Consider the following 12,500-nt stretch of genomic DNA (forward strand, 5'->3'; position numbering starts at 1 on the left):
TAACCAGGGGTCACATCCTGTAACCAGGGGTCACATCCAGTAACCATGGGTCACATTCTGTAACCAGATGTCACATCCAGTAACCAAGGGTCACATTCTGTAACCAGATGTAACATCCAGTAACCAGGGGTCACATCCAGTAACCAGGGGTCACATCCAGTAACCAGTGGTCACATCCAGTAACCAGGGGTCACATTCTGTAACCAGATGTCACATCCAGTAACCAGATGTCACATCCAGTAACCAGGGGTCACATCCAGTAACCAGTGGTCACATCCAGTAACCAGGGGTCACATCCAGTAACCAGGGGTCACATCCTGTAACCAGGGGTCACATCCAGTATCCAGTGGTCACATCTAGTAACCAGTGGTCACATCCTGTTACCAGGGGTCACATCCTGTAACCAATAGTCACATCCAGTAACCAGGGGTCACATCCTGTAACCAGGGGTCACATCCAGTAACCAGGGGTCACATCCTGTAACCAGGGGTCACATCCTGTTACCAGGGGTCACATCCAGTAACCAGGGGTCACATCCAGTATCCAAATCAAATCAAATCAAATCAAATCAAATGTATTTATATAGCCCTTCGTACATCAGCTGATATCTCAAAGTGCTGTACAGAAACCCAGCCTAAAACCCCAAACAGCAAGCAATGCAGGTGTAGAAGCACGTGGCTAGGAAAAACTCCCTAGAAAGGCCAAAACCTAGGAAGAAACCTAGAGAGGAACCAGGCTATGTGGGGTGGCCAGTCCTCTTCTGGCTGTGCCGGGTGGAGATTATAACAGAACATGGCCAAGGGGTGCAAATGTTCATAAATGACCAGCATGGTCGAATAATAATAAGGCAGAACAGTTGAAACTGGAGCAGCAGCACGGTCAGGTGGACTGGGGACAGCAAGGAGTCATCATGTCAGGTAGTCCTGGGGCATGGTCCTAGGGCTCAGGTCAGTTGAAACTGGAGCAGCAGCACGGCCAGGTGGACTGGGGACAGCAAGGAGTCATCATGTCAGGTAGTCCTGGGGCATGGTCCTAGGGCTCAGGTCCTCCGAGAGAGAGAAAGAAAGAGAGAAGGAGAGAATTAGAGAACGCACACTTAGATTCACACAGGACACCGAATAGGACAGGAGAAGTACTCCAGATATAACAAACTGACCCTAGCCCCCCGAAACATAAACTACTGCAGCATAAATACTGGAGGCTGAGACAGGAGGGGTCAGGAGACACTGTGGCCCCATCCGAGGACACCCCCGGACAGGGCCAAACAGGAAGGATATAACCCCACCCACTTTGCCAAAGCACAGCCCCCACACCACTAGAGGGATATCTTCAACCACCAACTTACCATCCTGAGACAAGGCTGAGTATAGCCCACAAAGACCTCCGCCACGGCACAACCCAAGGGGGGGGGGGGCGCCAACCCAGACAGGATGACCACATCAGTGAATCAACCCACTCAGGTGACGCACCCCCTTCAGGGACGGCATGAGAGAGCCCCAGTAAGCCAGTGACTCAGCCCCTGTAATAGGGTTAGAGGCAGAGAATCACAGTGGAAAGAGGGGAACCGGCCAGGCAGAGACAGCAAGGGCGGTTCGTTGCTCCAGAGCCTTTCCGTTCACCTTCCCACTCCTGGGCCAGACTACACTCAATCATATGACCCACTGAAGAGATAAGTCTTCAGTAAAGACTTAAAGGTTGAGACCGAGTTTGCGTCTCTGATATGGGTAGGCAGACCGTTCCATAAAAATAGAGCTCTATAGGAGAAAGCCCTGCCTCCAGCTGTTTGCTTAGAAATTCTAGGGACAATTAGGAGGCCTGCGTCTTGTGACCGTAGCTTACGTGTAGGTATGTACGGCAGGACCAAATCAGAGAGATAGGTAGGAGCAAGCCCATGTAATGCTTTGTAGGTTAGCAGTAAAACCTTGAAATCAGCCAGTGGTCACATCCTGTGTGAATCCCAAATAGCACATTATTCCCTATATAGTGCACTACTTTTAGACCAGAGCCCTATTCCCTATATAGTGCACTACTTTAGACCAGAGCCCTATTCCCTATATAGTGCACTACTTTAGACCAGAACCCTATTCCCTATATAGTGCACTACTTTAGACCAGAGCCCTATTCCCTATATAGTGCACTACTTTAGACCAGAGCCCTATTCCCTATATAGTGCACTACTTTAGACCAGAGCCCTATTCCCTATATAGTGCACTACTTTAGACCAGAGCCCTATTCCTTATATAGTGCACTACTTTAGACCAGGGCCCTTAGGACACAGACAAGATATGACCCCTAGTTCCTAGTTCAGGTTGTTAACTCTTCTTCCTAACAGGAACAACATGCTAATGCACAGGAAGTGGGCTTTTGAATGTCTTACAAGGGTATATCTGTGTATATCTGTAACCTTTATTTAGCAGGAAGTTATGCTGTGCTGTGTTTACATTCTGCTTGGTGTACCTACAATTCAATCCATGCATTAGCTATTGTTACTAAACTGTTATGAGCTCAAAGAGGACGTGCAACATGACTGTATTCCACAGGAGGGCGACATCTCCCATGTTGTTGTACATGTTGTAGACTATATCACTCAGCCATCTCCCATGTTAATGTACATGTTGTAGACTATATCACTCAGCCATCTCCCATGTTGTTGTAGACTATATCACTCAGCCATCTCCCATGTTGTTGTACATGTTGTAGACTATATCACTCAGCCATCTCCCATGTTGTAGACTATATCACTCAGCCCTCTCCCATGTTGTTGTACATGTTGTAGACTATATCACTCAGCCATCTCCCATGTTGTTGTACATGTTGTAGACTATATCACTCAGCCATCTCCCATGTTGTTGTACATGTTGTAGACTATATCACTCAGCCATCTCCCATGTTGTAGACTATATCACTCAGCCATCTCCCATGTTGTTGTACATGTTGTAGACTATATCACTCAGCCATCTCCCATGTTGTAGACTATATCACTCAGCCATCTCCCATGTTGTTGTACATGTTGTAGACTATATCACTCAGCCATCTCCCATGTTGTAGACTATATCACTCAGCCCTCTCCCATGTTGTTGTACATGTTGTAGACTATATCACTCAGCCATCTCCCATGTTGTTGTACATGTTGTAGACTATATCACTCAGCCATATCCCATGTTGTTGTACATGTTGTAGACTATATCACTCAGCCATCTCCCATGTTGTAGACTATATCACTCAGCCATCTCCCATGTTGTTGTACATGTTGTAGACTATATCACTCAGCCATCTCCCATGTTGTAGACTATATCACTCAGCCATCTCCCATGTTGTTATACATGTTGTAGACTATATCACTCAGCCATCTCCCATGTTGTTGTACATGTTGTAGACTATATCACTCAGCCATCTCCCATGTTGTAGACTATATCACTCAGCCATCTCCCATGTTGTTATACATGTTGTAGACTATATCACTCAGCCATCTCCCATGTTGTTGTACATGTTGTAGACTATATCACTCAGCCATCTCCCATGTCGTTGTACATGTTGTAGACTATATCACTCAGCCATCTCCCATGTTGTTGTACATGTTGTAGACTATATCACTCAGCCATCTCCCATGCTGTTGTACATGTTGTAGACTATATCACTCAGCCATCTCCCATGTTGTTGTACATGTTGTAGACTATATCACTCAGCCATCTCCCATGTTGTAGACTATATCACTCAGCCATCTCCCATGTTAATGTACATGTTGTAGACTATATCACTCAGCCATCTCCCATGTTATTGTACATGTTGTAGACTATGTCACTCAGCCATCTCCCATGTTGTAGACTATATCACTCAGCCATCTCCCATGTTGTTGTACATGTTGTAGACTATATCACTCAGCCCTCTCCCATGTTGTAGACTATATCACTCAGCCCTCTCCCATGTTGTTGTACATGTTGTAGACTATATCACTCAGCCCTCTCCCATGTTGTAGACTATATCACTCAGCCATCTCCCATGTTGTTGTACATGTTGTAGACTATATCACTCAGCCCTCTCCCATGTTAATGTACATGTTGTAGACTATATCACTCAGCCCTCTCCCATGTTGTTGTCCATGTTGTAGACTATATCACTCAGCCATCTCCCATGTTGTAGACTATATCACTCAGCCATCTTCCATGCTGTTGTACATGTTGTAGACTATATCACTCAGCCCTCTCCCATGTTGTTGTCCATGTTGTAGACTATATCACTCAGCCCTCTCCCATGTTGTTGTACATGTTGTAGACTATATCACTCAGCCCTCTCCCATGTTGTTGTCCATGTTGTAGACTATATCACTCAGCCCTCTCCCATGTTGTTGTACATGTTGTAGACTATATCACTCAGCCATCTCCCATGTTATTGTACATGTTGTAGACTATATCACTCAGCCATCTCCCATGTCGTTGTACATGTTGTAGACTATATCACTCAGCCATCTCCCATGTTGTTGTACATGTTGTAGACTATATCACTCAGCCATCTCCCATGTTATTGTACATGTTGTAGACTATATCACTCAGCCATCTCCCATGTTATTGTACATGTTGTAGACTATATCACTCAGCCATCTCCCATGTTATTGTACATGTTGTAGACTATATCACTCAGCCATCTCCCATGTTATTGTACATGTTGTAGACTATATCACTCAGCCATCTCCCATGTTGTTGTACATGTTGTAGACTATATCACTCAGCCATCTCCCATGTTAATGTACATGTTGTAGACTATATCACTCAGCCATCTCCCATGTTATTGTACATGTTGTAGACTATATCACTCAGCCATCTCCCATGTTATTGTACATGTTGTAGACTATATCACTCAGCCCTCTCCCATGTTGTTGTCCATGTTGTAGACTATATCACTCAGCCCTCTCCCATGTTGTAGACTATATCACTCAGCCATCTCCCATGTTATTGTACATGTTGTAGACTATATCACTCAGCCATCTCCCATGTTATTGTACATGTTGTAGACTATATCACTCAGCCCTCTCCAACAGAACTATGTTTCACATCCACAAGAGGGCATGCATATCACAATATCACAATATCACAATATCACAATATCTCAATATTACAATGTCACAATATCTCAATATCTCAATATCACAATGTCACAATATAATGATCTAGTGTGAATCCAAGATTGAACCCAGGTCTCACTGCTCTCTCTCTCTCTCTGTGGCTGGCGGGTCCCCTGAGGTCATGCCACCTCAGGGCCTGCAGACAGTGACATTAGAACTCCAGAATTAGCTCAGCCGTAAGGCTAATCACCTGGAAATGAGACCAGTGGGGACTCATTGTAAGCAGCAGGACACCTGAGGTGACTGGAAACAGAAAGAAGGAATGAGGAAGTGTTGTGATGTCCATAAGGTTTGCTGTGAACTGCTCTTTCATGCCAATAGCAATCAAAGCTTTCCTCTCCTCTCTTCTCTTCTCTTCTCTTCTCTTCTCTTCTCTTCTCCTCTCTTCTACACCCTCTCCTCTCTTCTACACCCTCTCCTCTACACCCTCTCCTCTACACCCCCTCCTCTCCTCTCCTCTCATCTACACCCTCTAAACCCTATTCTCTACACCCTCTCCTCTCCTCTCCTCTCCTCTCCTCTCCTCTCCTCTCCTCTCTTCTCTTCTCTTCTCCTCTCTTCTACACCCTCTCCTCTCTTCTACACCCTCTCCTCTACACCCCCTCCTCTCCTCTCCTCTCATCTACACCATCTAAACCCTCTTCTCTACACCCTCTCCTCTCCTCTCCTCTCCTCTCCTCTCTTCTCTTCTCTTCTCTTCTCTTCTCTTCTCCTCTCCTCTCTTCTACGCCCTCTCCTCTCTTCTACACCCTCTCCTCTCCTCTACACCCTCTCCTCTACACCCCCTCCTCTCCTCTCCTCTCATCTACACCCTCTAAACCCTCTTCTCTACACCCTCTCCTCTCTTCTCTTCTCTTCTCTTCTCTTCTCTTCTCCTCTCCTCTCTTCTACACCCTCTCCTCTCTTCTACACCCTCTCCTCTCCTCTACACCCTCTCCTCTACACCCCCTCCTCTCCTCTCCTCTCATCTACACCCTCTAAACCCTCTTCTCTACACCCTCTCCTCTCATCTCCTCCCCTCCCCTCTCTCCTCTTCTCTCCTCTCCTCTCCTCTCCTCTCCTCTCCTCTCCTCTCCTCTCCTCTCCTCTCCTCTCCTCTCCTCACCCCTCCCCTCCCCTCTCCTCTCCTCTCCTCTCTCTCAGGTCCTCTACCGTCTAAAGGAGAAGGTTGAATATTCTGACAGGCAGACCAAAGAGCAGTCCGTGTTCCCCAGCCGCGACCTTCACCTGACCCCTGTCACCGTCCCACCCCCGGTCCCGCAGCACGCCGTCGGAGCCCAGACCCAGCCCCAGGTAGGTTGGAGCGCGATTAACTACAATTCCCAGAATGCAACACATATTTGAAGCCCCAAGTTGTAGCATGATGTAATACAGTACCATAATGGTATGTGTAATACACCTGTATTCATAAAGTATATCAGAGTACGAGTGCTGATCTAGGATCAGGTCCTGCCTGACCATATCATCCTATTCAATCTGATCTAAAAGACCAAACTGATCCAAGATCAGCTCTCTTACAGGGCAGCAGGTAGTCTAGCAGTTAGAGCAGTGGACCAGTAACCAAAAGGAACTGTCAAGGTGAACAATCTGCTGATGTGCCATTGAGCAAGGCACTTCAGGAGGGCGGCACTGAGCCTGTAAAACAACACATTTCACTGCCCCTACCCGGGTGTATGTGACAATAAAACATATGTCTTTCTACTGTGAGATGCTTTGTGAATACAGGTCCTGGTTTTATCTTTAGTAAAGGAGTGTCTGAAGCTCAACTAATGCTGTCCCATCTTGTCATTATTCCCCAGGTCCTGGTTTTATCTTTAGTAAAGATGTGTCTGAAGCTAAACTAATGCTGTCCCATCTTGTCATTATTCCCCAGGTCCTGGTTTTATCTTTAGTAAATATGTGTCTGAAGCTAAACTAATGCTGTCCCATCTTGTCATTATTCCCCAGGTCCTGGTTTTATCTTTAGTAAAGGAGTGTCTGAAGCTAAACTAATGCTGTCCCATCTTGTCATTATTCCCCAGGTCCTGGTTTTATCTTTAGTAAAGATGTGTCTGAAGCTAAACTAATGCTGTCCCATCTTGTCATTATTCCCCAGGTCCTGGTTTTATCTTTAGTAAAGGCGTGTCTGAAGCTCAACTAATGCTGTCCCATCTTGTCATTATTCCTCAGGTCCCCTTCTCTAGCAGCATGGTCCAAGCAGAGCCAGCACCGCCTTCTACACCCACATCCATACCTCCACCCAGAGCCTGCCGTCCTCCACCCACCACCCCTGTCCCCATCCCTGTCTCCAGCTCCAGCTGTGGTCCTCCGCAGCTCCCCCCTGCCCACCAGAAACCCTGCCTGTCAGCCAGCCCCTCTCCCTTCAGGATGAAGCCTGCCGCGTGTCTCCAGGAGAGGTGAGTGAATACTGGTGGTGATATTAAATATGGACACTCAATGTTCATCTGTGTTGGACCAAACCGATGAGCGTTCTGTATAAAAGGACAAGGACGATTCTGGTTCTCGTCTCCTTGTAAAAAGAAGCATGAGCAGTGTGGGTTCAGTTGTCCACTAAATCATCTCACAATGATTCTGGGTTGAAAGACTGAAACCATGTAACCGTTTTGAAGTAGTCTATAGCCTCATTGTCCCAGAGCTGGAGGGTCTCTCTCAATAGCTGGGCTGTAGTCTATAGCCTGATTGTCCCAGAGCTGGAGGGTCTCTCAATAGCTGGGCTGTAGTCTATAGCCTGATTGTCCCAGAGCTGGAGGGTCTCTCTCAATAGCTGGGCTGTAGTCTATAGCCTGATTGTCCCAGAGCTGGAGGGTCTCTCAATAGCTGGGCTGTAGTCTATAGCCTGATTGTCCCAGAGCTGGAGGGTCTCTCTCCATAGCTGGGCTGTAGTCTATAGCCTGATTGTCCCAGAGCTGTAGGGTCTCTCTACATAGCTGGGCTGTAGTCTATAGCCTGATTGTCCCAGAGCTGGAGGGTCTCTCTCCATAGCTGGGCTGTAGTCTATAGCCTGATTGTCCCAGAGCTGGAGGGTCTCTCTACATAGCTGGGCTGTAGTCTATAGCCTGATTGTCCCAGAGCTGGAGGGTCTCTCTCCATAGCTGGGCTGTAGTCTATAGCCTGATTGTCTCAGAACTGGAGGGTCTCTCTCCATAGCTGCGCTGTAGTCTATAGCCGGATTGTCCCAGAGCTGGAGGGTCTCTCTCAATAGCTGGGCTGTAGTCTATAGCCTGATTGTCCCAGAGCTGGAGGTCTCTCTCCATAGCTGGGCTGTAGTCTATAGCCTGATTGTCCCAGAGCTGGAGGGTCTCTCTCCATAGCTGGGCTGTAGTCTATAGCCTGATTGTCCCAGAGCTGGAGGGTCTCTCTCAATAGCTGGGCTGTAGTCTATAGCCTGATTGTCCCAGAGCTGTAGGGTCTCTCTACATAGCTGGGCTGTAGTCTATAGCCTGATTGTCCCAGAGCTGGAGGGTCTCTCTCCATAGCTGGGCTGTAGTCTATAGCCTGATTGTCCCAGAGCTGGAGGGTCTCTCTACATAGCTGGGCTGTAGTCTATAGCCTGATTGTCCCAGAGCTGGAGGGTCTCTCTCCATAGCTGGGCTGTAGTCTATAGCCTGATTGTCTCAGAACTGGAGGGTCTCTCTCCATAGCTGCGCTGTAGTCTATAGCCGGATTGTCCCAGAGCTGGAGGGTCTCTCTCAATAGCTGGGCTGTAGTCTATAGCCTGATTGTCCCAGAGCTGGAGGTCTCTCTCCATAGCTGGGCTGTAGTCTATAGCCTGATTGTCCCAGAACTGGAGGGTCTCTCTCAATAGCTGGGCTGTAGTCTATAGCCTGATTGTCCCAGAGCTGGAGGGTCTCTCTCAATAGCTGGGCTGTAGTGTATATGAGGTCAGGGCAGGGTTTGGTTGGATGTTGGCGGCCAATCAAGAACTGTCCTAGTGACACAAAGAACGGACGGATGGGGGAGAGGACAAGGAGGAGGGGGAGGGGTAGAGGGGGAGAGGAGGGGAGGAGGGGGAGGAGGTGAAGAGGAGAGGAGGGAGGGGAGAGGGGGAAGGAGGGGATGAGGGGGAGAGGAGGGGAAGGAGGGGGAGGAGGCAGAGGAGGGGTGAGGAGAGGAGGGGGAAGGAGGGGAAGGGGTGAAGTCTAAAGTCTTTAATGTTGCTCTTCCTCTCTGGCTTGACTTTAGAAGAACACTGTAAGTGATGTCTGGGAAACTTTCCACTGCTGCTTTTAACTACACAGAGAGAGAGACAGAGAGAGAGACAGAGAGAGAGACACGGAGAGAGACAGCGAGAGAGACACAGAGAGAGACACAGAGAGAGAACAGAGAGAGACACAGAGAGAGAACACAGAGAGAGACACAGAGAGAGCGACACAGAGAGAGACACAGAGAGAGAACACAGAGAGAGAACACAGAGAGAGACACAGAGAGAGACACAGAGAGAGATACAGAGATACACAGAGAGAGACACAGAGTGAGACACAGAGAGAGACACAGAGAGAGACCGAGAGAGAGACACAGAGAGAGACACAGAGAGACACAGAGAGAGACACAGAGAGAGACACAGAGAGAGACACAGAAAGAGACACAGAGAGAGAACACAGAGAGAGAACACAGAGAGAGAACACAGAGAGAGACACATAGAGAGACACAGAGAGAGACACAGAGAGAGACACAGAGAGAGACCACAGAGAGAGAACACAGAGAGAGACACAGAGAGAGACACAGAAAGAGACACAGAGAGAGAACACAGAGAGAGACACAGAGCGAAACTGGTTTGAAGACATTTGAAGGTTTTCATCGTGCGTTTACACCAAGCAGATTAGATGTTGTAGCTACACACAATCCCCAAATGAATGGCTGATACCAGCAGATTGTATCATGTCCCAGCAGTAAGTTGTGGGTTATGTTATCACATCCCACTGCACTCAGGTGAACTGTTACATGCTGGCCAGAGTCCAGAGGCATTGAGCCGTGGTATTTTCCCCCGACCTCTAACATCTGATTGTGTTTGGTGGCAGGTGTTCTCCGTAGAGTACGTGTAGAACGAGGGGTAGACCACCTCCTCTGCCTTAGTCTGAGGAAGGTGGGAACAGGGAGGAGGAGGAGGAGGAGGAGGAGGAGGAGGAGGAGGAGGAAAGGAGGAGGAGAAGGAGGGAAGAGGGGGAGAAGAGGAGGAGGAGGAGGAGGAGGAAGGGGGGGAGTAGGAGGGAAGAGGGGGAGAGGAGGAGGAGGAGGAGGAGGAGGAAAATAAGGGAATGAGGAGGAGGACGAGAAGGACTGGAGAGGGGGAGGAGGAGGAAGGAAGGGGGAGAAGGAGGGAAGAGGGAGAGAAGGAGGAGATGGAGGATGTAGAGGAGGAGGAGGAGGGAATGAGGAGGAGGATGAGAAGGATGGAAGAGGTGGAGGAGGAGGAAGGAAGGGGGGAGGAGGAGGAAGGAAGGGGTGGAGAAGGAGGAGATGGAGGACATAGAGGAGGAGGTAGAGGAGGAGGGAAGAGGACATCTTGGTTCTTTCTCAAATAATCTTACCTCGATTGCTCACCTCCTCTCCTCACCTCCTTCTCTAAACCCATTGAAGGAAAAGGTACATAGCCCCTCCCCCTCTGACCTTCTCCTCTTATACAGTTGAGAAGGAGGTGAGGAAAGATGAATTGAGATTGAGGCCCCTTATGTCACAAGTCATCCTGATGTTTATAAGAAGGAAGTGAGAGAATGTTCCGGAACAGGCCTCTGTCAGGAATGTTCTTTATGTAAAACAATGAAGCAGGATAAAATGCAATGAGAGAGGGTTTATTTCACTGGCAGGTGTCTCATGGTGATAGATTTTGGGGGGGAATATTGTCAAGTGCTTTTGTAACATGTTGGAGTGCAGTTTGAGGATGCCAGATAACGCTCAGGTCTGGAACTGTAATGTGTATTTCCTCTATGTAAATGTAGGTTAGAATGTATATATTATATGACAGGAAGAAGATCATTAACACTGTCAGCATTATATATTTAAAGCAATAAGGCCGGAGGAGGTGTGGTACAGTGCCTTGCGAAAGTATTCGGCCCCCTTGAACTTTGCGACCTTTTGCCACATTTCAGGCTTCAAACATAAAGATATAAAACTGTATTTTTTTGTGAAGAATCAACAACAAGTGGGACACAATCATGAAGTGGAACGACATTTATTGGATATTTCAAACTTTTTTAACAAATCAAAAACTGAAAAATTGGGCGTGCAAAATTATTCAGCCCCCTTAAGTTAATACTTTGTAGCGCCACCTTTTGCTGCGATTACAGCTGTAAGTCGCTTGGGGTATGTCTCTATCAGTTTTGCACATCGAGAGACTGAATTTTTTCCCCCATTCCTCCTTGCAAAACAGCTCGAGCTCAGTGAGGTTGGATGGAGAGCATTTGTGAACAGCAGTTTTCAGTTCTTTCCACAGATTCTCGATTGGATTCAGGTCTGGACTTTGACTTGGCCATTCTAACACCTGGATATGTTTATTTTTGAACCATTCCATTGTAGATTTTGCTTTATGTTTTGGATCATTGTTTTGTTGGAAGACAAATCTCCGTCCCAGTCTCAGGTCTTTTGCAGACTCCATCAGGTTTTCTTCCAGAATGGTCCTGTATTTGGCTCCATCCATCTTCCCATCAATTTTAACCATCTTCCCTGTCCCTGCTGAAGAAAAGCAGGCCCAAACCATGATGCTGCCACCACCATGTTTGACAGTGGGGATGGTGTATTCAGCTGTGTTGCTTTTACGCCAAACATAACGTTTTGCATTGTTGTCAAAAAGTTCAATTTTGGTTTCATCTGACCAGAGCACCTTCTTCCACATGTTTGGTGTGTCTCCCAGGTGGCTTGTGGCAAACTTTAAACAACACTTTTTATGGATATCTTTAAGAAATGGCTTTCTTCTTGCCACTCTTCCATAAAGGCCAGATTTGTGCAATATACGACTGATTGTTGTCCTATGGACAGAGTCTCCCACCTCAGCTGTAGATCTCTGCAGTTCATCCAGAGTGATCATGGGCCTCTTGGCTGCATCTCTGATCAGTCTTCTCCTTGTATGAGCTGAAAGTTTAGAGGGACGGCCAGGTCTTGGTAGATTTGCAGTGGTCTGATACTCCTTCCATTTCAATATTATCGCTTGCACAGTGCTCCTTGGGATATTTAAAGCTTGGCAAATCTTTTTGTATCCAAATCCGGCTTTAAACTTCTTCACAACAGTATCTCGGACCTGCCTGGTGTGTTCCTTGTTCTTCATGATGCTCTCTGCGCTTTTGACGGACCTCTGAGACTATCACAGTGCAGGTGCATTTATACGGAGACTTGATTACACACAGGTGGATTGTATTTATCATCATTAGTCATTTAGGTCAACATTGGA

The 12,500-nt window shown here is 47.4% G+C and overlaps 1 protein-coding gene across 1 annotated transcript in view; it reads left to right on the forward strand.

Moving 5' to 3' along the window:
- Window positions 1–12,500, forward strand: part of LOC139397133 (receptor-type tyrosine-protein phosphatase R-like) — a gene marked incomplete at its 3' end in the record, with an annotated part of 41,917 nt that overhangs the window by 16,735 nt on the left and 12,682 nt on the right. Inside the window, exons 5-6 of the mRNA XM_071144008.1 lie at window positions 6,263–6,412; window positions 7,289–7,515. Of these exons, the coding sequence (XP_071000109.1) occupies window positions 6,263–6,412; window positions 7,289–7,515 (377 nt within the window). The remainder of the gene's footprint in view (window positions 1–6,262; window positions 6,413–7,288; window positions 7,516–12,500) is intronic.

The sequence above is a fragment of the Oncorhynchus clarkii genome, unplaced genomic scaffold (genome assembly GCF_045791955.1).
Source record: "Oncorhynchus clarkii lewisi isolate Uvic-CL-2024 unplaced genomic scaffold, UVic_Ocla_1.0 unplaced_contig_8786_pilon_pilon, whole genome shotgun sequence".
NCBI lineage: Eukaryota > Metazoa > Chordata > Actinopteri > Salmoniformes > Salmonidae > Oncorhynchus > Oncorhynchus clarkii.